Source organism: Felis catus, chromosome D2, assembly GCF_018350175.1.
Source record: "Felis catus isolate Fca126 chromosome D2, F.catus_Fca126_mat1.0, whole genome shotgun sequence".
NCBI lineage: Eukaryota > Metazoa > Chordata > Mammalia > Carnivora > Felidae > Felis > Felis catus.
The window spans coordinates 81,204,530-81,232,135 of record NC_058378.1 but is presented as its reverse complement, the minus strand read 5'-3'; the positions used below and the strand labels follow the sequence as shown (position 1 = coordinate 81,232,135).

General features: G+C 57.1%; 3 protein-coding genes and 1 long non-coding RNA gene across 16 annotated transcripts in view; 2 read left to right on the top strand and 2 right to left on the bottom strand.

The window, feature by feature from the left end:
- The window catches only part of UROS (uroporphyrinogen III synthase), a 35,220-nt gene extending 24,600 nt beyond the window's left edge, over positions 1-10,620 (top strand). For 9 of the 10 annotated variants that reach the window (XM_003994514.5, XM_045041037.1, XM_045041036.1 and 6 more), the window contains 5 exons: positions 476-550; positions 5,841-5,921; positions 6,850-6,935; positions 7,797-7,895; positions 10,235-10,620. In XM_003994514.5, coding sequence (XP_003994563.1) covers positions 476-550; positions 5,841-5,921; positions 6,850-6,935; positions 7,797-7,895; positions 10,235-10,369 — 476 coding nt within the window. In that variant the 3' untranslated portion in view covers positions 10,370-10,620. Of the gene's footprint in view, positions 1-475; positions 551-917; positions 3,166-5,840; positions 5,922-6,849; positions 6,936-7,796; positions 7,896-10,234 lie in introns of those variants that run through there. The other variant, XM_019813983.3, reaches the window with a different exon arrangement.
- EDRF1 (erythroid differentiation regulatory factor 1) overlaps positions 2,549-27,606 on the bottom strand; it is a 65,185-nt gene continuing 40,127 nt past the window's right edge. For 3 of the 4 annotated variants that reach the window (XM_045041016.1, XM_045041021.1, XM_045041020.1), the window contains one exon: positions 22,398-23,010. In XM_045041016.1, the coding sequence (XP_044896951.1) occupies positions 22,815-23,010 (196 nt within the window). In that variant the 3' untranslated portion in view covers positions 22,398-22,814. Of the gene's footprint in view, positions 2,657-22,397; positions 23,011-27,606 lie in introns of those variants that run through there. The other variant, XM_045041018.1, reaches the window with a different exon arrangement.
- On the bottom strand, positions 12,791-15,979 carry LOC109492773. Its single transcript, XR_006587533.1, has 2 exons — positions 13,106-15,979; positions 12,791-12,995 (listed from the first exon to the last, which is right to left on the bottom strand). It is a non-coding gene; the product is annotated as an uncharacterized LOC109492773 (long non-coding RNA).
- MMP21 (matrix metallopeptidase 21) lies at positions 17,844-27,589 on the top strand. Its single transcript, XM_023241072.2, has 7 exons — positions 17,844-19,165; positions 19,587-20,097; positions 20,851-20,990; positions 21,191-21,332; positions 22,523-22,780; positions 25,234-25,406; positions 25,662-27,589. Exons 1-7 carry the CDS (start codon positions 19,004-19,006, stop codon positions 25,959-25,961), a joined length of 1,686 nt encoding a protein of 561 aa, XP_023096840.1. The 5' UTR covers positions 17,844-19,003; the 3' UTR covers positions 25,962-27,589.

The following is a 27,606-nucleotide window of genomic DNA, read 5'->3' as shown; positions in this document are numbered from 1 at the left end:
GCCATCCCTTCCATTTCAGTCTGGCCACGTCAGCCCGCGACACCTTTCTGGAGGCTGGCCTTGTCTCCCTAACAACAGGAGGGCTGTCTCTGCCCTGTGAGAAGTAAAAAACCCCAAATGCTCACCACCTGCTTACTGGCTGATGAGAAAGGCCTTAGGTGGCCGGCGGTCTGCTCCCACCACCTCCTGGATTCCTTAAAGCGGGTCCCACGTGGCTGGCGTCTTGTCTGCTAGATGAGCTCAGTGGGGTGCAGAGGAATGGGGGCGTGACCCAAAGTCACACGTCCAGGAAAGGTGGGGCCAGGACCCAGCACCCTCACCTCTGACAGTGCCCGTGGGCCTCTGGTACCAGCCTTCAGGAGAGACTTTCTCTGTGATTCGTAAAGCACGTGCCTTTGTATTCGCACGTTAACAACACGGGAACAGAGGTCTTCGATGACCATGTGAAAACGTGCATTTCTTGGTTGTTTTCCAGTGAATAAAATCGGCCTGGACACAGAAGGAGAGAGCTGTGGAAATGCAGAAAAGCTCGCAGAATACATTTGTTCCAGTAAGTAGAAAAAGCTAACCCCCAAGTGAAGGCCATTTCTTTGCGTTGGCTTCTTGGCCTCGCAACCGTCGCCCCGGAAAGGGCCCGTCTCCCCTGTGCATCCTCCGTGGTGACGGGGGTTGGTGTGCCGTATGCAAGCCGCTCCTGGGACCCCAGGCTCCTGGTCCCGATGTGTGTCTCTGCTTGTCTGAGATTCGAGTCTCTCCGCCCCCTCCACCAAAGGACTCGGGACAATGCGAACGTTACACAAAACAAAATGTTTGGCGACAAGTACAGGGAGACCATCTGTGGTGATTCTAGAGGGAGTGGAGGCGGGCAGGTGCCGCTGGGCACCATCCCTGTGTCTGTGTCTCCTCCTCTCTCCTAGGGGCTGCTTCCTTCTCTGAACTCCCCTCCTCAGAGCGGCCCCCACCCCCACGAGCGCGTCCCCGGACGGCGTGTGGCCGCCGTTTGTAGGTGTCGCTGGTTGCAGACATGCTGCGTTTCCGTGAGGGGTTCACCCTTGATGGAAGTAAAGCTTCTGGGGAACTTGGAGCGAGAGGGGCGGGAAGGTTAAGGGGTGCCCGCAGGGCAGTCCTCCTCGCCATCCCCCCCACCCCCCAGCCTAACCCAGCTGCAGACACTTGCCCTTGCGCCCTTGTCGCCCCCTCCCCATCGGTAAAGGCGGGTCGAATAAGCACCCCACGTCACGGGCCCAGCACGACGACGTATTACGTACGCAGAGACAACACGTGCCAGATGCCAGCGCGGTGGCCCCCCGGGGGCCAGGGAGCAGGGCAGCAGGACCGAGGGTGCTCCCTTGCTCTCCGGTCGCAGCCACCCCAGCCCTGCTCTTCCCTTTAGTTCGGTGAGGTCTAAGTTTGGAGAAACACTCTTCTTACTAAAGGAGTGTGTTTCCCAGACACTCCCAAAAGCCCCGGGGACAATGGACATGACCCTAAGCCAGTGGCCCTTTGGGCTCAAGCCTGGTTGAAGCAGGTGCTGGCCTGGGCCGGGGAGGAGGACCAGGCACCCAGCACTGTGTTCCTGTCCCAGGGCAGCACCGCAGGGCCTCCTGCCTCGGGTCTGGGATCCACCACGCCACCCGGACCGCGGTGCCTCGGGGGCTCTCAGACACGACAGTTGAGGGCCCGCGACTCTAGTGGCCCCTCCCGTGGCTGCTCCCGACACGTCGTCCCGTCCAGCCTCCTGCACAACCCTCCCACCTCTGCCTGTCCCCCCCTCCCCCGACGGTGCTGCCCGCGGACGTCCCGTCCCTCGTGTAGTTCCCGTTAAGCACCGCCCCTCACGACAGGGCTGCCACAGGCTATGCTCCTCCTACACATTACTGTCCCAAAGACCCCGGCCCTCTTTCGGGCACCCGCTCACCGTACACATGCCGTTCGTATCTCCTCTGTTGTTTAACCCGCTCCGGCCTTGTGAGGGTCGCCGGTCTGTGTCGCCTCCTCCCTGGTGCACCCCCAGCCCTGCAAAGGGCCCGGCACACAGGTGTTCCCACGCGGCGTTTGCCGAATGCCGTCGGACCTTTCCAGCTTGACGGGAGGGCACGTGGAGGGCGAGGCAGGGGAGGGCTTGGCCAATGCCGGCCGGCCTGTCGGGGCTGAGAAGCCCTTTAGCATCAGCATGGGCGTGCCGCTGCCCACCGCTGGCCAGCCAGGTGTTGAAACAGCAGCAGGAATTATGCCGGGGGTCCAAGGGTGAGCACGGTCCCGGGCACCTCGGGGTCCTCAGGCCCATGGCACCGTTTCGAGGGTCACTGAGCCTTACCTCTTCTGGGGGGAGAAGAATGTCATCACTGGGTTCTTCCCCCAGCCGTTCATAGTGTGGGTGCATATGTTCCAGAAGGATCCAACTCCAGGCTTTTTATTTCTGATGTTTTCAGGGGATAATGGTCACCATTAAGTGGTAACCGAGCCCTTCTAATGTCTTCGTGTAGAAATCACTGTGAACGGTAGCTCTTGGCATTCCCCGTGGAATCAAGTGCCTTGGTTAAGAAGACTCATGATGGGTTCTGTGGGTGGCACAATTACTCCTTAATGGAACAGGTGGCTGCCGCCTGCTCCCAGGGCAGATGATCTGGCCGTCCTCACAGCTGATGCACTAGTTCTGGAAAGAGACGGAGGGAAATTGAGTCATTCTTCATCATCAGGTGCAAAGCCATCAAGCTGGTGTTCCTTGCTCTGCGTACAAAGGCAGGAAGGATCCGTGTCACTTCTGAGATATCACACTGGTGTTTCAATTAACTGCCTCACGGCGTGAGGGTAGATAGGAGCCTACTCTACCCTTATCTCGGCAGACACGGGTCCACACTCTTTGCAAAGCCTTTGTGACTTCTCATTCATTACCGGCATGCCTGTGTGTCCTAATAAATCTTTAATTCGCAATTAGAATACCACATAAGAATCCTTCTTGACTGCTAATACTTTAACCTTGGTTTTACCAAGGCATTAATGATTTCCTTCCCCAGTAAGATCTGAAGCTTGATTTGAAAAGCTAAGAATCTACTTCCAGTATTTAGAGTGAACAGGCCAGTTCATAGTTATTGCTTACTTTAGTTTAGTTGACACTTTTACTCTGTGACAGACACCACTGTGAGCACTAAAGCTATGAACTCATTTCATCTGTTGTGTGTGGTTTTTTTTTTTTTTTTAGAGATGGAGAGGAAGGGGCAGGGAGAGGGGGGGCGCAGAGAATCCCACCCTGAGAATGGAGAGCCCTGATGTGGGGCTTGAACCCAGGAACCGTGAGATCATGCCCTGAGCCAAAACCACAGGTCCGACGCTTAACCGACTGAGCCACCTATGCGCACCAGATAGCTCACTGTTACGATAGGAAACTCTGCCCTCCCAGGGTATCTCCTCTACTGGAAGAGAGAGCAGCAATTAAAATGGTAAAAGGGGAAGACAGTTGCAACATTCTGCAGGAGAGAGGGTCCGTCTGAGTCAGAGGGGAGCGCAGTTATTTGAAATGTCCTCTGGGTTCGGCGCTGGCAGGCAGACGGCTCCCGCGGCCTCGCAGACTTGCTCGGCTCTTCCTTCCCTCGCCATCAGCCTCACTGTCCGGGTTCCGCACCATGAGCATCTCTGCCCGCACGCCTGCTGCTCACAGCAGCGCCTAGGAGGCTGAAATCCCTACTCACCCGGCAACTGTTGGAGCTTTATAGTCACTCATGTGTCCTCCAGTGAAATGGCATTTGTAAAAAATCAGCCTTGTTACCTTGATCACTACAGCGACTACTTATGGAGTCCCCGCCCGCCCCATCCCACCGTACAACCCTCTCCTGGGATTTCCAGCACCCTTGCTGTCCTCAGCCCCCACAGCCCCGCAGTCCGGCCTCCTTCCTGTTAAAGGGATGGACAGCCTCGGAGCCGTGTGAGTCCCCATTCTGTGTCTTCTGTGTCGGGTGAGACCCCCGCCGGGCCCCATCTCTCCTTATCGTCCCGGGAAACACGTCACGCCTCTGCGGAATCAGACAGCTTCTGCGTTAACCTATTTAGCGTTGGCCTATTTGTGTTAAAACTCTGCAGGCAATAAACTTATCCCCCAAAAAGAATGAGTTCGTTGCCGCTGGCTCGAAGGGGGTTAGGTCCCAGGAAGGATAGTTGTGGTAGATCTCCGCTCAGCAGCAGGAGAGGATTCGACCAGGACAGTGGCGGTCTTCCTCCCTGGATAATGGTGCCTCGGGTTTTCATGAAGGCAGCTGGGCTGACTGGGCCTGTGCAGCCTGGCCCTCCAGGCCCTGGTGGTGCAGTGAGGAAAGACAGGCGTCTGTCCTCTTCTAGGACACACATGCTAAGCTCCCATCTCCCTTGTTCGTGGCCAAGAATCAGAGAATATAAGCATATGAGCAGCTCAGTACTCTGCTACTTTCAGAAGAGATGCTTCAAAGGGCAGATTCTGGAATCTTCCGAAGGCCCCTTGCACACTGCTAGGGCTGGGCTTGCTGACAAGGCGGGCCCGTGATTTCCCTGCTGGATTCTCGAAGCCGCCCAGAACAGGCGGTTGGGGTCTGTGGGAAAGCTTTGGCCCCTGGAATCCTGCCCCAGCACCTAAAACCCACAGAGATACCGACGCTGAAGGGATGCCTGGGCTCTGGTTAAGAAAATAGCACCTGAACGTGGCTTTGAAAATATGCCTTTATGGATCGGACGTGTCATGCATGTAACATCTCTTCACACTGGAAAAAAGAAATCAGTGGGCATTTATCATCTACATTAAAAATTTTCCCCATTCCTTATGTTCTTTTATATCAGTGCTGATATTTACAGAACAGTTCAAAGAAAACATTCACCAATATATAGTTATTTAAGAACTCAAAAGAAGTCTACAGTTATTCCTGTTGTTTAACTGGGTGTTCGTGGAGACGGTGGTAGATGGAAAGAACTTGCTTTGCTCCCTCCTGTATTTGCAGTCTCCAAAGAGGTGTTCAGGGAGGTCTATGGATATAGAAGTGTGCATAAGCAACAGCCATTAAAGCTTCTTCCAATTGATGGCTGGATGGATAGAAGGATAGATGATGGTTGGATGGATGGATGATGGATGGATGGATATAGGGGGGAAATGGTTAGTTCTACGAAAATGTTCACATTTGGGGAGGATTCTAACATGTGACGGCCTATTGGTTTCTTGGCTGGTATTGTCTCGAGTTGGTGTTTGGATTTCACGCCATCTTCACGATTCTGCAGAGAGCTTAGAACTGAACACACCCTTAGGTCTTCCTAGAGCGGAGATGGGGAGCGGAGGTGAGAGGCATGGCCATTCTCAGCAGACCGGGCCCCTACATGGCCGCCCAGCAGCCCCTCGGGCCCCTGGCCGGGTGGCCGCTGTCCTGACGGGGACAGTAGACATGCAGCTTGTCTCTGTTTGGGGGTGCTTGCCGGGCCATGGGTGGCTGCCCTCACCCTGCCACCTCGGGGGCATGAGCCCTGGCTCCAGCCACCTCTGTCGCCTCCACGGCTCCTCCCGAGTTGGGGGGCTTCTGCAGTGCCGACACCACCCAGCCTCTGGCCTTCTGACTCCAGTGACAGGCAGAGCTCATGCCTGCTGCTCAGGCGCCCCGTCAGCACCAGGGGGGGGGGGGGGCCGGAGGGGCCTGGGGGGGGGTGGCTCCCGGCTTGTGGGGACGCCCGTTTTCTGAGCGTCTCGGCCAAACTTCCTGTGATCTTCCTACGGCAAGGTCAGCGCTTCTTCCCACTCAGATGCCGGGTGGCCCGGAGCGGCTCCTCCCCACCCCTGTACAGACGCACCCCCTTCTCAAAAGCGTTCACAAAGTCCGGTTATTTATCTGCAGGGGAGTCACCGGCATTGCCTCTCCTGTTTCCCTGTGGAACCGTCAAAGGGGAAATCCTGCCGAAGATGCTCAAGGACAAAGGTGATGAGAATGCACTGGGGCTCGTGGTCACTTCCTCCCTTGTCCGCCTCCTCGGGTCTACCGGGAGCCTTCGTGGTCAGTGTTTGTGGTCAGCCCCGTAGAGCCCCCTGGGGAGAGGAGGCCGCGGCAGGGGTGGGGGGCAGTGGCGGGCTGCCCCTCAGGAGCCCACGGAGTGTCACTGAGCCTTCGCCACTCCACTGTCACGGTCTAGAGACCAGCCCTCTGCCCCGGCGGCACATCAGCCCCAGCCACTCAAGTGCTGGGGCAGCGGGGGGGGCAGGGGAGAGGGGGTGTGGCCCGCACACCTTCTGTCACGGGCGGGTCTGAGAGCAGAGGGTCATCGGCAGGTTGGAGTGCAGACTTCAGGAGAGACTAAGCCAGGTTTGAACTCTCCCTCTGCTGTTCATTAGCTGTGTGAGCAAGGGCAGGTCACACGCGGTGCACGTGTCCACATCCCCGCCTGCGGAATGGGCACAACCACAGAGCCTGCCGCCCAGGGCTGCTGTGACGCTAGGTGGCACCAGGCCCGGCTCTCCAAAGGCAAGAAACGCGCGGAGCCGCAGCTCTCCTCTTCCCGCCCTCTGTCCTCGATCTCCAGTGACCCACGTAAAGAATATTCCCCAGGAGGATCTTAGACCCAGTAACGATCCCCCCTGCGTTAAAGCAGAGATCGTGTGTCTTTGGTGTTGTCCTCTGTCTCCTGAACGCTACCGGGAATAACGGCAGAGGACGTTAGGCTGCGGGGTCAGGATCACGGGCTGCCGAGGGCCGGCCGGGCGCCCGGGCGCGGTCTGCACCTCAGCTCCCGGCTGCTTGTTCAGGAGAGTTGTGCTGCGCTGTCCCGTCTGCACGGACCGCCCTGCAGAGCAGGGACCCCGCTGCCTTCCTCGTGTAATAAAGCCCGTTTCCTGGTTCTGCTCGTGTCCAGGGATTCCCATGGAAAGCATCATCGTCTATCAGAAGGTCCCACACCCGGGAATCCAGGTGAACCTCCACAGCTACTATTCTCAGCAGGTGCGTGGTGCTCCGTGGGAGACCTCCAGCGGGGCGGGCACCTGCGCGTCGTTCCCCCATCCCCAGCAGTGTGACTTCATCTCCACCTCTGTGAAATGGGACCGGACCGCTCTCTTAAGGTTTTTGTAAGGATTAAAGGAGATAATTTACACGAAGCCATATGTATGGCATCCCAGACATAGTAAGCCTGGGCAGCTGGGGGCCTTGATGTCGTGCAGGGGGCTGGCGGAGCTATAGGGGCAGAGGCTGGGCCCATACTGGGAAGGCCCACAAAGATCTCGGAGGGGCCTACGTTGAATTTGGGAGGTCACAGGGACCTTTGGAGGCTTCAGACAGGAGAGTGGGTGGCGCCTGTTTGAGTCAAGGTTTTCCACTCCTGTTTTCAGTAAGACCTCCCGTCCCTCTCCTAGGACAGGCTTCTAGATGCCTTGCTGGTTCTGGATGTCCCCTTAGTGCAAACCGAAAGGCCACGCAGCCAGCCTGTCTTCTGCGTCCTCAGAAGGGGTGCAGAGCATACAGGGAGCCGGGCTGGACTGCTGCCTTATTGATCAGTGCCACTTTGGCCACATGAGCAGAGGCACACTGTCCACTGGGCCGGGCATGTGGGTCCATAGTGCCCCTGTCCTCCGGCCGGCAGCACCATGAGGAGCAGCGCCCAGCCTCCCCAATGGCACCCTGCTCTCTACACAGCGCCTCCCGTGAACTTGGCCTCCAGGGAGCAGAGAAGGCCACGTCCCCCAGGGACCCTCCTGCTGTGGATCCTCGGGTCTGCCTCATGTGGCCCGAGGGCCCAGCTATGGCACTAGGGGAACATTCTCTCCCCTTGGCCTACGACAACAGACTGATCTTTCCTCCCTGCAGGGCATCCCAGCGAGCATCACGTTTTTCAGCCCCTCTGGCCTCACCCACAGCCTCAAGCATATTCAAGAGTTATCTGGTGACAACATTGGTCGAATCAAGGTGAGGTATTCAGTGGGCTTTTGGTCTTTTCAGATTTTTAAAAATTTTTACTAATTAACCGAGAACTTCCATGTAAAGTCAGAGCACTCCTGACCCAGGAGACACCCTGATGCCAGCTCTGGAGCACTGGAAAGGCAGGGTTCTAGAATTCCCAAGCACCGCTTCCTGGCTGGTGCTCCTGGACAAGTTACTTAACCTCTCAGAGCCTGTTTCCTCATTTGTAACATGACGCTTATCCCTCTGTGGCCTGTACAGCAACCCCCGTGGGGGGTATGTTCCAGGACCCTCAAGCAGATGTCTGAAACTGCGGTTAGTACCGAACCCTAATATACTAGGTTTTGTTCTATCACAGACATCCCTGTGGTAAAGTTTAATTTATAAATTAGGCACAGTAAGAGATTAACAACAATAACTAGCAATAAAAGTTTAACAATACAGTGTAATAAAAGTTATATCAGCGTGGTCTCTCAAAATATCTTCCTCTACCACACCCTTGTGATGACGAGAGATGAGAAAAGGCCTACGTGCTGAGCAGAGGGGGGTGAATGACGGAGGCGTGAGGTTACTCCGGACCTGACCACACGGGACACGGAAGGTCATCTGGTCCTGGACCGCGGCTGACCGTGTGTAACTGAAACCACGGAAAGCAAAACCCCGAGTAAGGGGTTTTCCTGATGGATTAGTCTCAGGATTCGATGAGAAAATTCAAGTCAGTCCTTAGCCAGAGCCTGGCACGCACGTGAGCATCCTTTCCCATTTTCCCATCTAAGCATCTTGGAATTCATCCTGGAATCTATTCCAAAAGCCAATCCCCTTTTTCGTGTCTTTTAACTCAAAGGATGAAAGTCCCACTTTTTAGGGACTCTGTCAGGAGTCTACACGTATCACCAGGCCTAGGGGGCCGGTAATGGGAATGCTCTTGAGCCAGCTGCAGAGGGACCGAGGAGAGGGCGGAGGTGACCTGGAGCCCCGGGACAGAGGCCGCCAGCACTGTCCCAACTCACGCGGAGTGAGGGCTCTTCCCTTTTATCACAGGATGTCTCGTAGCACACCTGCGGGGTCGGCACCGTTTCCCAATTTTGCAGCTGGAGTTAGGCTCAGAGTTGTGTGCCTCGCCCTTGGTCTCCCAGGAAGAAGGGAGAGCCGCAGTTTGAACTGAGGAAGCCTGAGTCCACGTTGTTAGCCTCGGTGATACATGAGCCATGGCCCGTTGACGGAACATTTCTAGGCAATATCTCGTAGGACTTTCACACCGTTCCAGGGGTAGAAATCAAGCAGAATCAGGACTTTTGTCCTTATTACAGGCGAGGAAACTGAGGCCCAGAGAAGTTAAATGACTTGCCAAAGTCGTATGGTGAGTTTCTGGGAGGCCCAGGACTTGCATTTAGGTCGCTGGGGAAAGAGAACGTTGTCTGACTCTTGGGGACAGAAGATTAAAAAGATCAGACCCTCAAGCGCTCAGTGTTAGCGGCTGGCACGGAGTGAGCGCGTACCGTTTTAGAGGCTGGGATAAGCAGAACCCCGGTTCTCATCCCCCTGCACCACACCCCCCCCCCCCCGCCCCCGGACGTGGTAGCCATGCCTGGGCGGCCTGGCAGCCAGTAGCCGACTTCCTGTGTCTACGGACTTGCCTGTTGTGGGATTTCAGGACCGGCTTCTTTCACTTAGCATCGCGGCTTCACAGCTCACCCGGCATCCCGACAGGCTCATGCCGTCGGAGTTTCTAGTCGGGAACAACACCAGGGTTCCCAGCAGCCGCTGGCGGTCACTGAGCACTTCTGGTGCCGGGCGCCAGTGGTTACACACGCTGCCCCACGTGACCCTCACGGCAGCCGAGGAAGCCTGTTCACCTTGCTGTTTCACAAACGAAGAGACAGAGGCCCAGAGAGGGAGGGTCACTTGCTACGGCCACGATCCTGCGGAGCTGGGATGGGAACCTGCCCCTCTGGCTCCAGGGCCTGGTCTCTCGGCTGCTCCATTTTCCTGGGGGCGTCCCGTCGGGGCCCCCGCGTGCCCCGGGTGCCTTCCAGACTTTGTGCTCCACTGGGCCCCACCCAAGCGTGCGGAGGTGTGGCCAAGGCGGCGGGCACCAGTGCCGGGGTCTGGCACCCCGGCGCCACACCGGAGCCGCAGGCTGGCGGGGAGGCCGTAAGGAGGTTGTGCAGGCCAGGCATTGCACGGGTGTGGGGCTGGATTCCCATCGGGAGGCGTGAGCACACACGTTAGGAGCTCACGGGTGAGCAGTGGCGTCCGGACAGGCCACAGGCCCTGCCCCACCGCCCTCCCGCTCCCGGCCCAGCCTGCAGGTGCACTGAGGTCCCTTCTCTCTCCCCCTGCAGTTCGCCGCCATCGGCCCCAGCACCGCCCGTGCGCTGGCCGCCCAGGGCCTGCCTGTGAGCTGCACGGCCGAGAGCCCCACGCCACCAGCCCTGGCCAAGGGCCTCAGGTTGGCGCTTCAGGCCCCCGGCTGCTGAGTCACTGGCACTTCCGGCCGCGCGGCTGTCCCGGACCCGGGCGACGCACCACCACCGCTGCGGGAAAGCCAGGCATCGGCGGGCTCCCCGGACTTCTGCCTCGTGCCTCCGCGGACCCACGGGGACACCGGGAGCGGGGTGGGCCCCAGGGCCGGCGTCGGGCTTGGCCGGCGCCCCCGGCTCCCAGGCCCGGCCGGGGCTCCTCCGGCAGCAGGAAGGAAACCAAATAAAGCACCGGCTCCCCGAGCTGACTGCGTTGTCACTTGCTGCCTGTTGTTTTCACACAAAGCTGTGTTCGCCGAGGAAACCGATGTGCCCACGTCCTGAGATCCACCGGCCCTGGTGGGAATGATGAAATCTGCCGCGTAGGAAGTAGTTTCATTCATCTTCTAAAAAGGACCCTCAGGCTCCTGCTGTGTGTGCTGTGGACACTTGCGGTCTGCGTATGGGGAGAGGTTCTTTCCCTCGGAAACCAGACGCAGCGTAGGTCAGGCCGGGCATCTGACAGGCGGGGGGCGTTCAGTTTACTTAGAAGGGGTTTGTCCAGGGGCGCCTGGGGGGCTCAGTCGCTGAAGCGTCCGGCCTCGGCTCAGGTCATGATCTCACAGTCGTGGGTTCGAGCCCCGCGTCGGGCTCTGTGCCGACAGCTCGGAGCCCGGAGCCTGCTTGGGATCCTGTGTCTCCCTCTCTCTCTGCCCCTCCCCACCCCCCCACCTCAAAAATAAACAGAAAAAAAAAAATTTAAGAAGGGTTCATCTGCAGGCACAGTGCCCCGCAGAGAGGCTTCAGAAATCTACCCCCAACTTTATTTCTGCTTTTAAAATCTTGGCCGGGAACTTGGGCGGGGTTGAATGAAACCTCCGTCTGTCTTTCAGTAATGGGAGTCGGTGCAGGAAAGAGAACTGCGTTACCCGCACGCTGGCTCTTTGGAAGGCGTGCGATAGTGGGCGGTTCCCGCGTGCCACAGCCCCGCACACGGGGCTCTGCCCCTCGTCCCCGTGCCTCTTAATGCCCTGAGGAGCGGACACCACTATTATTCCCACTTCTCCGAGGAAGGAACGGAGACTCAGGGCATCGTAGGACTTGCTCAGGGTCACACGGCTGGCGTGCGACTGGCGGACGAAGGGGACTCGTGTACGTAAGCACGCAGGCCCAGACCAGCAGCGTTCACAAGCCAGCTCACATCAAAGTCACCTTAGCAGAAGAGTATGAACCCGGGAATACCTAGTTCTCTAAGTCTTGGCGTGACCTGAACAAGAATGCTGCAGGTGCCGCGGTGACCCCGTAGCTCTCCTCTGTAGTCATTTCTCTGAAAACAGGCCAGAATCCGTCCCACCGCTTCTCTCTGATGAGAAAGTCAAATCTGGAGTCAGGAGTCCGGAATCCCTGCCATTCTCAAGGAGCCTTTGTCTCTGCTGGGGAAGAGCCCGGCCCCAGGCAGCGCGGTGGTGCCCTCCGGGAGCCCCTGTGGCCAAGGAGCCCCGAGGCCGGCCTACTGAGCCTCCCTGAGGTCTCTGCCCCGGCCGTGCGGGCGCCCCCAGCTGCCAGGAAGCTGTGCCAACCACGCCGGGCTTGCCGGGGCAACGTCCTGAGGCCAGCCTCGGACAGAACGCCACCCCCTGGACCGAGCTGGCTAAACCCCCCTTAACTGGAGGGCACGGCTTGTGCCACACCGGGCTGTCGTGCGGGCTGGGCGAGGCGGCCCCCTGACCGTGAGCTCGGAGGTCACAGCCACGCCAGATCGCTGCACGATACACCAGAAAACGACGTCACCGCCTCTGACCCACCTGCTGCCCTGCCCCCTTGTCCCGTGTGCACACGGCCCCTGACCCCGCCCCCCCCCCCACTCCTGCAAAGTTGCCCCCACTCAGGTAGGGTGTCCGGGTGAGGACAGGAACCAGCCCTGCCATGATGGACCGTGCCTAGCCTTCTTTGTGGGGACAGGGAGCAAGTTAACAGTCCCAAGGGTCCAGGAACCTCTGGGTGGGGGCAGCATGGCACCCGCCGGGGGGCGGAGTGACCCTCTCGGAGCCCCATCTCCCCATCACCCGTGTACTGCCTGCCACCTCCTGAGACTCACTCGTGCCTTCTGGGCTGCAATTCCCCAGCTGTCGGGAGGGGGTGAGCTCCCGCCTCCCCGGCCGTGTCCCCCGCAGCTCGGAAGACTGCTTCTGGAACCCCGCGGAGCTCCCTCGAGAGCTGACGGTGGTGGTGGATAAGCAGCGTGTCACATATCCTCATAAATAAGATAATACCGCTCAGCACTCACTGCTATGTCTGAGTTTAGAGGCGTCTCTGGTAGGAAGCGGTGCCGGGATGGCAGACGTGATCGTCTGGTCCCGAGTCCCAGGCGCCTGGGGATCAGAGACGGCACGGCTGCCTGCAGACCCCTCGAAAGAACAGAGTCAGAGGCACCCGAGCTCAACACAGACAGCCTGTATTTCACGCAACGGGGCTGGGGCCGGGAGACGCGGGCCAGGCCACCTCTCCGGACCCCTGCCATAGGACCCCTCTCTGAGGCTCTGTCGCTGAGTGCCGGAGAGTAGGGAGCCAGGTGACAGCCGAGTCCCCGGATGGCCTTCTCCAAGTCACCTGCCTTTTGTGCCGATGCCACTGTCCTGTTTCCCTTCGGAAATTTTATGATAAACGTGAGATTAGATGTCTTTTTTTTTTAAAACCCGTTTCTTACAACTGGAGGCCGTCAGCAGGGCACATCACACCATCGAGTACACATACCTCTCTGCCCTTCCGCCTCTCCCACTCACTCCAGCGATCTGGACACTTTGCAGCAAAGACAGAGGAAACAGCACATCAGCACCCAGGCGGCCATCAGTAAGCAGACGCCGATGGCGATCATCATCTCCAAATCAATAGCCATCATGATCTCGGAGCATCTCACACCCACCAGGGCAGAGAAGCGCAGGCAAGCAGTGAACGTGGCTTCCCTCCCACGCGGCCACCTCAGCACGCCCCCTTCGGCCGGGGAACCACGAGCCCCAAGCCACAGAGCCCTCCATGCGTTTAAAACGTGCGTGAACTTGGCGGGGGGGGGGGGGGGGCGGGGGCAGCCATGGGGATAGAATGTTTATTCGTGATGGAAATGGACTGAAATGCCCAGTGCAGAGAGCAGGAAGGCAGAAGGTCAGGGAGCAGGAAGAACCTTTCCTTTTCCCAGGCTGCTAAGTCACAAGAGGCCCAACCTCATAACTGGTTTCCCAAACACTCGGGCCCATGACAGGTGTATGCACTTTCAGAGCCAGAACTGACCCCTCACCGTACATCAGGCTTAAAAATCTCCCAGGGAGCGCCTGGGCGGCTCAGCCAGTTAAGTGTCCGACCTCAGCTCAGGTCGTGATCTCCCCGGTTCATGAGTTCGAGCCCCGCGGCAGGCTCTGTGCTCTCAGAGCCGGCGCCTGCTTCCGATTCTGTGTCTCCCTCTCTCTCTCTGCTCCTCCCCCACTTGCACTGTCTTTCTCAAAAATAAACATTGAAAAAAAAATTTTTTTTTAATCTCCCATGGGAATAATGAAGGGAAGGTCTTTTGCAAAAGGCCACGCGGTGAGGTGCTGAGAATATGCAAACCCATTTCGTAAATGACATATACTTGAGGGGGAAAAATGTTTCTGGTCCTCCCACTGACAACCGGATCACGACATCTCAACATTTCAGAAGATTCTGGAAGCCTCCAGCCAAACCCTTCCCCCAGCTCAGAGACAAGGAGTGCCCTGCACCGACCGGGAGCCCGCCGCCCCTGTCTGTACCGTAGATCGCACGCTCTTCTCTGCCATTTTCCCTGCTAAAGCTAACTGATTTCCTCAAAATCCACTTTACCCGGAGTAAGCGATTTAGCTCATCAAATACTGGGAGCCTCGCGAAGCCAGTCAGTCTACTCAAAGGCTTTGAAGATCAGAGAGACCAACACTCCCAGAGAAAAAGCAACAATCCCTGAGTCCCGAGGCCCTGAGATGCATGAGGCCAACCGCACACCACAGCAGAAAAGAACAATGTTCCGGAACAAGACCCTTGCGTCAGAAAGCCCTAACGATCCCACAGTCATCTTCACGGACAGCTGTCGTGCACGTTTTAAGACCTGACATTCCGATGCCCCGTCTCCGGCCGCAGCTTGCTGGGTGAACAGTCACCGACGGGTCTCTCTGACCCCGCAGAACCCAGGCTGTGTGACATCAGCTCTCGGGACACCCGCACTCACTCATCCACAGAGTTCTCCATTCTGTTCCATGTTCAGAATGTCAGCCTCCCGGGAAATGCGTAATATTTAGAAACATTTTGCTCTAAATCTTGTGCCTTTGCAGGTTTTTGTTTCCCCAAGAGAAAACATTTAGGATTTATCTTCTAATGAAAACACAATTTGAGATTTCAATTTAAAAACAAAACAAAACAAAACAGAAAAGAACCCCAATCACGTGGGAAGGTGAACAGTGCCCTTACACTTGGTTTTGGCCACACGGGCAACACTGTGTAGCCATTTATTCAGATGTGTGTTCACCGTCCACCATATATGGACACGTGAACTATTTTGATAAATATGAGGGACACGTGTAAATGGACACGTGATTGACGTGTCACAGTTACACGCAGCAAAACCTTGATTTGCGAGCCTCGTTTGTTCCAGAAACCTGCTTGTAATCCAAAGCACTTATACATCAAAGCGAATTTCCCCAGCAGAAATAAAGGAAACTCGGATGATTCGTTCCACAACCCAAAAATATTCAGGTAAAAAGGACTGCGATACTGTAACACAAAATAATAAAGAAGACACAAAATATAAAAAAAAAGTAAATTAACCTGCACTTCCCTTTGAAAACCTTCGTGGCTGGTGTGGGAGGGACAAGAGAGAGGAGGGTTATTGTGTAGGATGACTTTCACTCTAACGGAATCACTGGCGTCTGTTGGCTCAATGGGTTCTTTTTGTTTTCGTGCAACTTTAACAGGGAACCTGTCCAATGACCTAGAGTGAAGCAAAGCGTGCCTAAGCTCACTCTTGTCTGGAAAAGCAAAGGGCTGTCCAGAGGTGCTTTGAAGTGACAAAAAGATACACTAACGCCAGTTGTGGGCACCTTCCAACGTTCCGAAAAATCACCGATTTCTGCCAAAAGCTGTAGCCTGAGACCGAGCATCTGAGCGTGGGAGATGATCACCCATAATCCCACAGCGAGCGAGCAAGAGAGAGAGAACCACCACTGGCTCAGTTGCGATCATGGGACTCCTACTGCAAGACCTCGCTCGTTCATCAAGGTAAAATCGATTCGAAACGTCTGCTCGTCTTGCGGACACAGGTGCCGAACAAGTGCCTCGCGACCCAAGGGTTTACTGTATGTGCTTATATACGTTCTACACACACCCGCACGTAACTGACAAAAACTCTGGCAGGCGGGACACCGCGCAGTGAGAAGCCACCGGAGTGGGGCGCCGGCTCCGGCAGGGGTCCTGATGGCGAGAAACGGAGCGCCTGCCAGGCCAGTTCTAGTTAGGCGAGGCGAGAGGAGCTTCACGGGGCCTGTGGTGGGAATCACGCACGGGAGCAGAGCGGACCTCGTGGGCGCGGCCGTGGGGACCGGCAGCCACCCGGGTCCGTCCACCCCCCCGGCTCCGCCCACCCCCCCAACCCGGCCGCAGTCAACTGTGGGAAGGGCAAAGGGCCTGCGTGCCGCCTGGCGTCATTTCGAGCCTGCCTTTCACCCTCCTCGCTTTTTACAGAAGCGTCTGGATGGGCCTTCCGCTGGGAAGGCCACTTAGAAGTTAACAGAGAACGAGGCCAGCGTTGAAACCGTGGAGGCTGCCCGGGGAAATGTGATAACAGAGGGTTGTTGCTCCGTCTTAAGGCAGGATGATGCTTTGCTTTGCTTCCCAACGCGTCTATCTTGTGCAGACCCACAGTAGGATCTTCACGCACAGAATTATACAGGGTGCCTGGGGCTTGCTTCTGAGTGTGCGAAGTGGGGGTGAGGGTAACGAGGAGAAATTCCACACCCTGAACCACACTTGTCTCCTGACTGCTGACCCGGGCTTCCCTCCCGTCCGCCAGGCTCCTCCCAGAGGGGTGACCACGAGTCCTCTCACCCCAGTGGTGCCGGCTCAGGGAGCTGGGAGATCACGTCGGTAGGAGACGGGGAGAGGGGCTTTAGTCGGGGGTGGAGGTGGGGGTGGGGATCTGTGGACACAGCTGAGGGTAAGCCGCCCTTAGTGACCAGAAGGGCCCTGCTGGAGAAGGTCATCTAAAAGACGTGACTGCCGACTGACCCGCGAGCAGGACCAGGCACCCGGAGGCCCCTTACCCCCTCCCAGTCCCTGGAACGTGGGTTCTGTTCCTCTTGCCTTTCCCACTCCTGGCAGCTGCTCCGAGGACACAGCCTTGAAAGGTGACGTGGGGTTGAAAACACCCGCAGGGTTACGCGGCACTCGGCCCAGGTAGAGCCTCTTGATAAGCTTTCAAGATCCAGCGCGCAGGTGCAGGGATCCATTAGTCCCGCCCGCTGCCCAGGACGAACCTGGAATGTACGTTCCCTTCACTTATTAAAACTGCCACCTCCCGACCCGGAGGGGCCTCCTTCTTCCGTCTCTCCCCGTCACCCTCCCTCGGTGGGTTTCCATTACACCCGGGAAGCCCTGGGAGGGTTTCTAATCACGTCCCCCCCTCAACCCTGCTCGCTCTTGTGTCCCCACCTGGTGCGTGGCCGGCCCCAGAGGTCTCTGAGCTGACCGGAGCTGACTGAGCACAACACCCTGATGTCACAGGTGCTGGCCTCGCCGCTGCAGCCCCCGTGTGAGGCCAAACACCAGCTCCTGGGACCTCACTAGGAACGGATCCCGCTGGGTCACAGCCTAGTACTGTGCTCTGCCTCGGAAAGCCAATGTCCTAGAGCCCCGTGACAGGTCTTGGGCTACAGGGCCATCAGACACCTCCCCCTCCCCCTTCCCCTTCCCCCTCACTGACCCTCCACCAGCCCTCTGCTACTCCGCCGGATCCTGCCTCAGGGCCTTTGCACTTGTTCTTTCCTTTGCCCACACCACACATGAATCCCCAGTCACACGTGACAGTGTCTCTCTTTTCTTTCACTGCTTCCATTTCATCTTTACAAGAGGTCTCTCCTGCCCATCTTAATATGGACTCCCAACCTCCAAAGCATTCGCTTTTCTGATTTACACCGTTAGCCCGTCACTGTTTGAATTTTTCATTCGTTGTTTGGTTTATTGTCTGTCTCCTCCACTTAGAATAGAAGTTCCATGGGGGCGCCTGGGTGGCTCAGTCGGTTAAGTGTCTGACGTCCGACTTCGGCTCAGGTCATGATCTCATGGTTCCTGAGTCTGAGCCCCGCGTCGGGCTCTGTGCCGACAGCTCGGAGCCCGGAGCCTGCTTCGGATTCTGTGTCTCCCTCTCTCTCTGCCCCTCCCCTGCTCGTGCTGTCTTTCAAGAATAAATGAGAATTAAAAAAAAATATATTAAAAAAAAAAAGTTCCCTGATGGCAAAGAATGGGTCCACCACGTTTATTTCCAGGTTCCCTGTCCCTAAAACGGTCATGAGGATTTGATGAATGAGTAGCTAAGGGCCAGCCCCACACCTGCACACTTGCTGTTTTCAGACCTTTGACACTGACATTCCAAGCTCTCACCTGCAGCCCAGTGCCTGGAGGGCCTTACTCACTTCTCCCAGCCTCTCCAGATGTGACTAGTTACAAGGTCCAGGCAGCTGAGCCTGGCCCTGCTTAATATTTTCTTCTCCACCCCCTCCCTTCCCCTCCTTCAAAAGACTCCTTTGTGAGGGTGAACCGAGAGGAGCCAGTTCTAGAACCTCCAGGGACCCTAGTTTACCCTCGTATAAAAATCCCTGACCCACAGGCTAGGACACCACACAGCCATTGACTAGGAAGATACACGCCTACGTTCACGAACACCGAAGCTGCCCGTGACATTCGAATCACCGAGTTTTAGCTAATGGAGAACACGGTTTACGTAGAACTATACACACGTACTTCCCCGTGAACGTACACAATACATGTACCTGCAAGAATGTTCATCAAACGTCACCCTCTGAATCACTGGATCTCCTCCTTGATTCTCAGTACTTTTTAATTTTACGTTTTCCCATACTGATGAAGCACCCTTTGTATAAAAAGGAACAAGAAGAGACCCGAGAAACGAGATCTGCAACCCGGCCAGCCAAGAAAAGAAAGGACCCACGCTGTGAGCAAACTGATGATCAGGTAGTCAGGCCGCAGGTGCAGTGAGCGACAGCAGGTGGTTGGCGGCCAGGTTTTGCACTTCTACCGACAGGACCCCCGGACTTCGCGAACATTCCACTGCTCACGGGGCAGCCAGCCTGCCCGGGAGCGCGTCACCACAGAAACGGAATCCACATGAGGCTGCCAGGGCAGGATGTAATTACCTGAGGACGGGGCAAACATTCTCACCCCAACGAGAAGGGCACTCCTGGGGTCTTCAAAGGGCGGCAGGGCCAGGGCCTCCCGGCGGGCACACTTCAGACCTGGCTGCGAAGGCCTCGGATAACGCACGGCTCCCCAGAGCGGGGGTGCTGCTTATAAAAGCGTCCCCGGGGGCCTGGGCCCCAGGAGGGAGACGGGAGGGAAGCCGGAGGGCAGCGCGCAGATCGGGCCATGCTGGCCGCCTCCATCCTCCGTCGGAGCCTGCTGCTCTGCTGGCTCGCTGCCCCCCGGGCCGCCGGGCCGGAGCCGCTGTTCCACAGCCGGGACCGCTCGGACCTGGAGCCGCCCCCGCTGCGCCGGGCCCAGCCCATCGCGGACGCCCTCGCCGCGCAGGTAGGAGGAGCCCCGGCACCAGCGGCACGCACGTGCACACGGGGGCACGTGCGCGGGCGGACACGTGCACGGTGAACCCTAGCACACGCAGGCAGGTGCACACGCCGGCAGGTGCGCACGGGGGCACGCGCACAGGTGAACCCTGGCACACGCAGGCACGTGCACACTAGGACACGTGCAGAGCTGGGCACATGCATGCGCGGGCACGCGCACACGCAGGTCCGTGCACACCCACGCCGCCTCAGGTCGGGGGCGGGGGGCCTCCCGCAAACGACCCATAACCATGGGCTGGCCGTGCTGCACGACACGGGTGAGCACGCCCCGTGGCTGCAGACACGCGTAGCGACACACAGGCCCCCCGCCCGCCCATTCCGTAAACCCCACACACCCGCGCCCCACCGCTCGCCGCCTCTCTCCGCAGCGCTTCCTGTCCAAGTACGGCTGGGCCGACGCGCCCCCGGGGCCCGGCTCCCGGACCCCCGGCCCCGCCGCGCCGCCCGCGGGCCCCCCGGCCGCCGCCCTGGCCGAGGCCGTGCGCAGGTTCCAGAAGGTCAACGCGCTGCCTGCGAGCGGGCGGCTGGACGCGGCCACGCTGGCGGCCATGAACAGGCCGCGCTGCGGCGTCCCCGACACGCGGCCGCCGGTGTCCCCGCCGCCCCGGGTGCGGCCCAAGCGCTTCGCGCGGCCGCTACCGCCACGGAGCCCGCGGTCCGAGGACGCCGCGCCCCGCGGGGACACCCGGGCCTTCGCCAAGAGGACGCTGACGTGGCGGCTGCTGGGGGAGGGCGCCAGCGGCCAGCTGTCCGTGGACGAGCAGCGGCACATCCTCAGACTGGCCTTCAGGATGTGGAGCGAGGTGACGCCGCTGGACTTCCGGGAGGACCTCGCCGCCCCCGGGGCCGCGGTGGACATAAAACTGGGGTTCGGACGAGGTGAGAAGGGCGAAGACGGCGAGCCAACCCTGGGCTCCCGGTCACCGGCCCCCACGGCCGCAGGCAGGGCCCGGTTAGCATAGGGAGCCCCGCCCTGGTCACCTGTCCAGCGGTGCCACCACCGCTGCCTCCCGGGGTGTCCCGAGATGGCCCCTGGCGGCGGCGTGGTCATGTCGTAAACCCTGTGTAGGCGCTTCAGTACAGCTCACCGGGAAGGGTGCGGGCACGCCACCCTGCACAGGACGGGGGGTGGGGGTCACATAGGGACATCAGTGAAGGCCCCTCGCTGCTGGTCTTGGAGCAGGTCAGCCCAGTGAGCATTGCGGCAGGGAGCGAGCTCAGCAGGGTACGAGCCAGGGCACTGACCCCTCCTAACCAGGTGGGTTTGGACAAAGTAACTTCTCTGCAGGCGCCCCCGCTGGGATCGAGGGGTGCTAGGGGCTGCCCTGCTGACTCCCTTGACTCCCTGCTGTGAGAAGTCCCCAGCACTCGTGCAAGGGGACGTGATCATTGGGCTGCACCTTCTTCCTGTCCTGACCCGTCCGCTGTTAGGATCCAACTCAGATCTGGCCTTTTGATAGCACCCCCATGCCCCGCACCCTTCTCTGGGCTCCCACAGAGTCTGCGTGTTTAGTGTTTAGACTTCAAGACGCTGTGGCGCAGGCGAGTTGTGGCTTCCGCTCCTGGACTACAAGCTCCTCGAGGCCGTGACCGTTTGGGGGAACGTGTCTGTGCTCCCTGTCCCCTTGCTAGGCCGGCACCTGGGCTGTCCCCGGGTTTTTGATGGCAGCGGGCAGGAGTTTGCACACGCCTGGCGCCTGGGCGACATCCACTTTGACGATGATGAGCACTTCACACCTCCCAGCAGTGATGCGGGCATCAGCCTTCTCAAAGTAAGTGGTCTCGGGCCGCGGGGAGTGACCGGGCAGAGGGCGGTGCAGGGTGGGCTGGAGTTCAGGGAAGAGCGGACAGCCTTCTGGGAAGGTTCCCCGATTTTCACCATCGTCCCCCTTCCCCTTGGCGAGGCCCGCCGCTGGCAGGCGCTCGGACGCCCACGGTCGGCACTGCACCCGTGGTTTGTGTCCCCTTCTAGGTGGCCGTCCATGAAATTGGCCACGTACTCGGCCTGCCTCACACGTACCGGACAGGATCCATAATGCGGCCGAATTATACTCCCCAGGAGCCTGCGTTTGAGCTGGACTGGTCGGACAGAAAAGCCATTCAGAAGCTGTACGGTAAGACTGTTCTGGGAGATCCTCCTCAGAGCTCCCAGAGGACACTCAACAGGACCCCGCTCCCTATCGGGAGGCCGGGCCCCCCAAGAGCACGGAACAGTACGACTCCAAGAGCACCCAGCAGTAGCTGCCTTCTAGCTGGGGGATGCAGGTGGCCACCGGCATGGATATTCCCTCCTGTGGCCTCTGCTTCACGTGCTACATCACATCTCTGGGGAGGAAGGAGCAGGGCTTGGCGGTTTTCCAAACAGCACTGGGCCGCCCAAGGGGTGGCCTCCCCCCTCCCCCGGGAGCTACAGATCCCGGAAGCCCCAGGGAGAAGGTGCCCCAGGGAGAAGGTTCCTGCCGTCCCAAAGCAAAGAGCAGGCAGGATCAATTTTCATCTCTAATTGTTCAGGCTAAGGTGTGAGTGGTTAGTTAACTGAAGTGACTAATGGCTTAGCCTGGAGGCTGAAGGGAAAGCGAGCTGCCCTCCCCTTTTCCACCGAACACGGAGACCACCCCCCTTCTGTTCCACGCGGGCCCTGTGTCCTTGGCCCTGGGCCTCTGGGGAGAGGAAGCGGTGCCAGGACGCGCGTGTTTCCCTCAGAGGCGGTCTTACTCTGGTGTGTGCCCAGAACCAAGCTTCTTGCCTCTAATGAGGTCAGGCCAGCCGTCAGGAGGCATCAGCTGCGGTGAAGGTGATCACATGACCAGCATCCGCATGGAGACACTTAGAGGCCCGGAGCGCCTCTGAGAGAACCTCTGAGAGAACCAAGATGAGCCAGAACAGCCCTCGTGAGCCCGCAGTGCTGCAGGCCCCCCTCCCCGCCACCTCCGGGCAGGCCTACTTCCAGCCTTGTGTGGCGTCTTGCTTTAAGACCGTTGAAGAGACGGGCGCTTGGTTGGCTCAGTCAGTCAAGCGTCCAGCCTCAGCTCAGATCACGATCTCGCGGTTCGTGGGTTCGAGCCCCGCGTCGGGCTCCGTGCTGACGGCTCGGAGCCTGGAGCCTGCTTCCCGTTCTGCGTCTTCCGCTCTCTCTGCTCCTCCCCCTCTCGCGCACGCGCTCTTTTCTCTCTCAAAAATAAACACTAAAAAAAAAAGTTTAATCGAAAACTCCAGCTTTGCAATGGTCTCTATATGAATCACACGTGAAAGTAGCAACAGGTGGTTTTTGCCCCAGGTGACAAGGGACTTTTTTTTTCCGAAGGTTCATGTGAAGGATCGTTTGATACCGCATTTGACTGGATTCGCAAAGAGAGAAACCAATACGGAGCAGTGATGATGAGGTTTAGCACGTATTTCTTCCGTAACGGCTGGTACTGGCTTTACGAAAATCGCAACAGCCGGACACGCTACGGGGACCCCATCCAGATCCGCAGTGGCTGGCGCGGAATCCCAACACAAAACATAGACGCTTTTGTCCACCTCTGGACGTGGAGAAGAGACGAACGCTATTTCTTTAAAGGTAGAGGTTCTCCCGGATGGCTCGATTTCTTGTATCACACAGGCGCACTCGGAACGAGGGCTTTGAGCCCCGTGCCAGGGAATCTTCTAGTGCTCTTGCAGCGACTCACCTGACTGGCTTGTCCCACCGGACTGTAAGTTCTGAGCACAGGGTGTGAAGGCGCCGAATGCGTCACATGAACAAATGAATGAGTGAACCGGCTGTGCCAGGCAGAGGTGGCTGCCCGAGACCTGTAAGAAAGGGGCCCCCCGACAGCAGTTTTAGCTAACTCTTCCTCTGGAGAGGAGGAGCCTTAGAAGCCCCCCCCCCCCCCCCCCCCCCCCCCCCCCGCCAGAAGTCTGTGGTGAAGGAGAAGAGCAGGTAAGGTGACCACGGCCACCTGGAACCAGAGGCTGGAGCCACCCAGAAGTCAGGGCTTTTGACCCAGACCCGGAGGCCGTGTGGGACCCCGGGAGCCCCGCCGGGACAGCGGGGGTGTGATGGGGGAAGTGTGGACGGGGGTGGGGGGTGGGGTGTAAGACACAGGAAGCGGAAGCAAGGCTTTAGAGGGAGGGGAAAAGATGTCTGAGACAGCTGAACCCGCGGGGTTCAGGGGCAGGGCACTCACACGGGACGAGATTAGGTTGGAAAGACAGGGTCAGCCTGAGCCCCGAGAGCCTCGAGCACCGTGGCCGGGGGCTGGACTTCAGCCAGCAGGCAGTGAGGCGTCGGTGGCAGTTTCTGAGCAGGGAGGATCAGCGTGTTGCTGGGAGGCAGAGACCGAGGCGGGGGTCTGGGGTCGGCGGATGCGCAGAGAAGACAGGCCGGGACCGTCCTGCCGCTCCCCTTACAGGCCGCCTTGCCCGGGGGCCTCTGCCCGTGTCACGGAGGCTGGCTGTTTGCAAACCAAATGCCCGGAGTCTAAGCACAAACAAGATTCTGTGGCTGCTTTTTCTTTCCCTTCCCAGAACTGCCCCAGAGGTAAGCCGTGTGCCCTCGGTCTGCCTGAGCCCTGGCAATAGGACCCTCTGGCCTTAAACGGCTCAGGAGTCAGAGAGGCAAGAGCCAAACCCAAAGGAAGCCGTGTGCCGATTTTGCCGCAAGAAACCAGTGCATGAATCTGGCCTTAATTTTCTTTACATCGCACAAAGGAAGAATGGAGTGCAGTTACAGAAACAAATTGCCCAGGGCGGACTTGTCTAGTTCAGGGCTCTCAGAGTTGGAAGCACATCTCTCAGGGTCCTAAGAAGTCCTGGACGAGAGCTTCCACGGGCAACAAAGACTCTTCGTTACAGAATTAGGTCATCATGGGGGACTGCTGTAATAACACGTGTATTTTAGTCTCGGAGCTGTAAAAAACCTCTTAAGTTTAACTGGCCGAGAATACTTTAAATTCAGATATTCCAGTTAGAGTGAACTGCGCCATTGGCTGGACAAACGTCACTGTTTTCTCTCAAAGGCAAACCTTTTGGGGACGGGGGCAGAAGCGGGGGCCGAGGGCGAGAGGGAGCTCGCGTGGGCGGCTGCTACGGAACGGAACTGATTGTGATGTGACGTAGGTTGTGAACACAAAAACCTCTAGTTCAGTGGATTTATTCTATTTTATGCTGACCATATGCCAGGGTTCGGGATAAGCAACTAATAAGGAGAGTCCAGAAGAGTCCTGTGCTGTTTCAGAGTACAAAATAGGCATCTGGATCGTGAACTGAAACAGCAACATTACAAGCCGTGCCTTCACAGGACAGAGGGTAGAGTCGCTGGGGTGGGATAAGGGAGTCTCGGGCCGCACCGGTCCCACCTGGGCCGTGAATCCGGATGAAGTGCTTCAGCGCCTCTCCGGTGTCCTCATTTGTACAACCGAGTTGGTAGTCGAACTGCACAATTCTACAACCCTGACAAAAAGCTGGAGTGCCTGGCTGGCTTAGTTGGTAGAGCATGTGCCTCTTGATCGTGGGGTTGAGTTTAATCCCCCCCTGGGTGTAGAGATTACTTAAACAAAATCTTTAAAAGACCTGATCATAAGCATCATGATTGTTTTCTGTAAAAAGAGGGCTTATATTTATTACGGTGGGAAAACGATTCACGGCAACCCGTGGGATCCTAACACATAAAAGGAAGATCATGAGACTACATAGGAAGAAGGGAAAAAAACAGAAGATGCTTATGTGAAATAGACCGTACGATTTGTCATTTTGCTTTTGCTTTTGATGAGCACCAGGGGGCCGGCGTGCCCTGCAAAAGGCAACCAACATCTTAATAGCGGCAATGATTGTCAGAACCGATCTAGAAGTAATTCAAGACCTGGAGAATCATTCACTTGAGTGGAGGCTTCACTCAGATGCTGAGGTCCTGCCTTCTTCTGGGGTCATGGCGAAACATCATGGTTGGCGGAGACCTAGGTTGAAAGTGGGCCTCTTTGTCGTCCATAATTAAATGGTAATAAGCCATATAAGCATGTTTTGTTTGGCTCTCAGGAAATCAGTACTGGAGATACGACAGCGACAAGGATCAGGCCTACACAGAAGATGAACAAGGGAGAAGCTACCCCAGATTGATTTCGGAAGGATTTCCTGGCATTCCAAGTCCTCTGGACACTGCCTTTTATGACAGAAGAAAACAGTTAATTTACTTCTTCAAAGAGTCCCTCGTAAGTAGAGGCTTTCCAGCTTGGTGTGGCTTCTATCACCCCCTGAGGTTTGTCAGAGGGCCAAGTTGTTAAAAGCTGTTCTCAATTGCCTCGGCCCTGTATGACCATGGTGGGTCCCATCATGTGGAAAATTAAGAAATTCAAGCCCAGAGAATTTGGTGCAAAGCTACAGATTTACTGAGCTCATTCCTAAAATTAATCTAAAAATCAATGGTTTTCAGAAATGCCGGTCTCACTTTCTTACTTGCTTTGCAGGTGTTTGCATTTGATGTCAACAGAAATCAAGTACTTGATTCTTATCCAATGAAGATTACTGAGGTATTCCCAGGAATAGAGCCACAAAACCATCCTTTCAGAAATATAGATTCAGCCTATTACTCCTACGCACACAACTCCGTTTTCTTGCTCAAAGGCAATGCGTACTGGAAAGTGGTTAATGCCAAGGACAAACAGCACCAGCCTTGGCTTCCTTCAAATGGCTTATTTCCAAAGCAGCCCATCTCAGGGAGGTGGTTTGACATTTGTGACGTCCATGCCTCCACCCTGAACATGTAAGGAGAAAAACAGGCAAGTGGAGAAAGGGATTTCTCTTCTGAGAGAAAGTCAGGTCTTTTACAAAGAAAATAAACCAGATCTTTAGTAACCGAAACAAATAGGGCTAAAACCCAGTGGAAAAAGCTATTACCTGAACTTTTCAAATACGTGGTTTAGAAGTCCGTTTTACAGGCAAAAAAAAAAAAAAAAAAAAAAATTACCAAATGATTTTAGGACATTTTTAGGAAAGGTTAAAAAAAAAATCCCTGTCCTTCTGCCACCCATCACCCCTGTACCGATTTCATGGCTGGATGGAAACGTAGCCGTGGCCAAAGGATCCAATCACGGAAGGAGATACGGCTCCCTGAACACAGAAGTGGTGTTACTGCCCTGAAAACATAGGGATTCATCGGAAAAGCTCCACTACTGCGCTCCACACTTGCTGGCGTGGCAACTTACGTTTCCCTCACGGACAGCATATGGAAGGTTTCCCCACGCATTTCTCTCCATCTTCACAACTCCGTCGGAGTGCCAAGGCCCACACTACTTTGCACATTTCTAGTCCTAGAAACTGAAGTTCACCGTTGTGTCCTTCCCAGCAGGGTCAACGCAGTGGCTGCTGGTGACCCCTGCCTCTGACTCCAGCCCCAGGGCCCTGGCACCTTCTCTCCATCCCTGCCCTGAAATTAACTGAAAAACAAGTCGTCTCAATGACCAGGCCACAAATAGCACTATTCTGCCCACCTACCAGTCAAGGCTCAAGCACTTTAAGAAGCACTCATTTAAAATCAGCAAATTACGACATTTAGACAGACTTTTTTTCTCCCCCTCTAGGGAACGTTCATATTATTGTTTCGACAAGTGAAGACGGCTAGAATTGCCATCTTCTTGCTTAGAAACGAATATCCCTCGACCAAAAGGCTGTTCAGCCAAGGAGAGGCCGGAAGACAAGACCAGGAATGCGACATCCTGATGCCAGCTTACTTCAAAACTGGATCTTCTCGGGGGAAGTGTGCGGGCTGGACCAGTGAGGACAGCACTTGCCGCAGGGGAAGCGGAGGGACGGCTGTCCCGATGGACGATATCTGCTTTTGTACATCTGTTTCACGACTTAGTTAAAACTTTAAATGCCTCCGTGGTTTTTGAGAACGGATGCACATCTGTCCCAAGGAAACGCAAACCAGATAACAAAGAAGTAGACAAAGGACAGGGCCAGCGACAGTCCCGTCAAGCTGGGACAGGTGTCAACTCACCGCCAAGGAAAACACCTGAAAATCTCGGCGCGCTTTCGAGAAAGCACTTTGTAAAGGGCCAGCTTTATTCCAGACAACTTCCCGGTACGGTTCAGATTCCTCCAGAGGGCACGGCCACTGAGCGGAGGGACTACTGGCCAAGGCGCAGGGGCTGCGGGAGGCGCTGAAGGTCAGGGGTGAGCCCGCACTCGGGGCCAGGCCGACGGACGTGGCGGCACAGCGGGCTCCGGTCTACATGTCCCAGCCGTCAACCCAACGGGAGACGGCATGCCCGATTTCTGTTCCGTTTCCTTGAAACGGAGGCTGTGGTGCCAGGGCAGGTAGGCAGCGCGAGGTGGGCACGGAGAAAACAGAGCTCGCGCGGGTGCCCAGACGAGAGCCGTGCATGACAGTTGCGAGCAGCGTCCCGTTGA

What these genes read in the sequence shown, in the direction of transcription:
- MMP21 (XM_023241072.2), top strand. Translation starts at nt 19,004, where the DNA reads ATGCTGGCCGCCTCCATCCTCCGTCGGAGCCTGCTGCTCTGCTGGCTC. An exon ending in CGAACGCTATTTCTTTAAAG is followed by an intron (nt 22,781 to 25,233) that starts GTAGAGGTTCTC and finishes TTTGGCTCTCAG; the next exon opens with GAAATCAGTACTGGAGATAC. An exon ending in ACTTCTTCAAAGAGTCCCTC is followed by an intron (nt 25,407 to 25,661) that starts GTAAGTAGAGGC and finishes CTTGCTTTGCAG; the next exon opens with GTGTTTGCATTTGATGTCAA.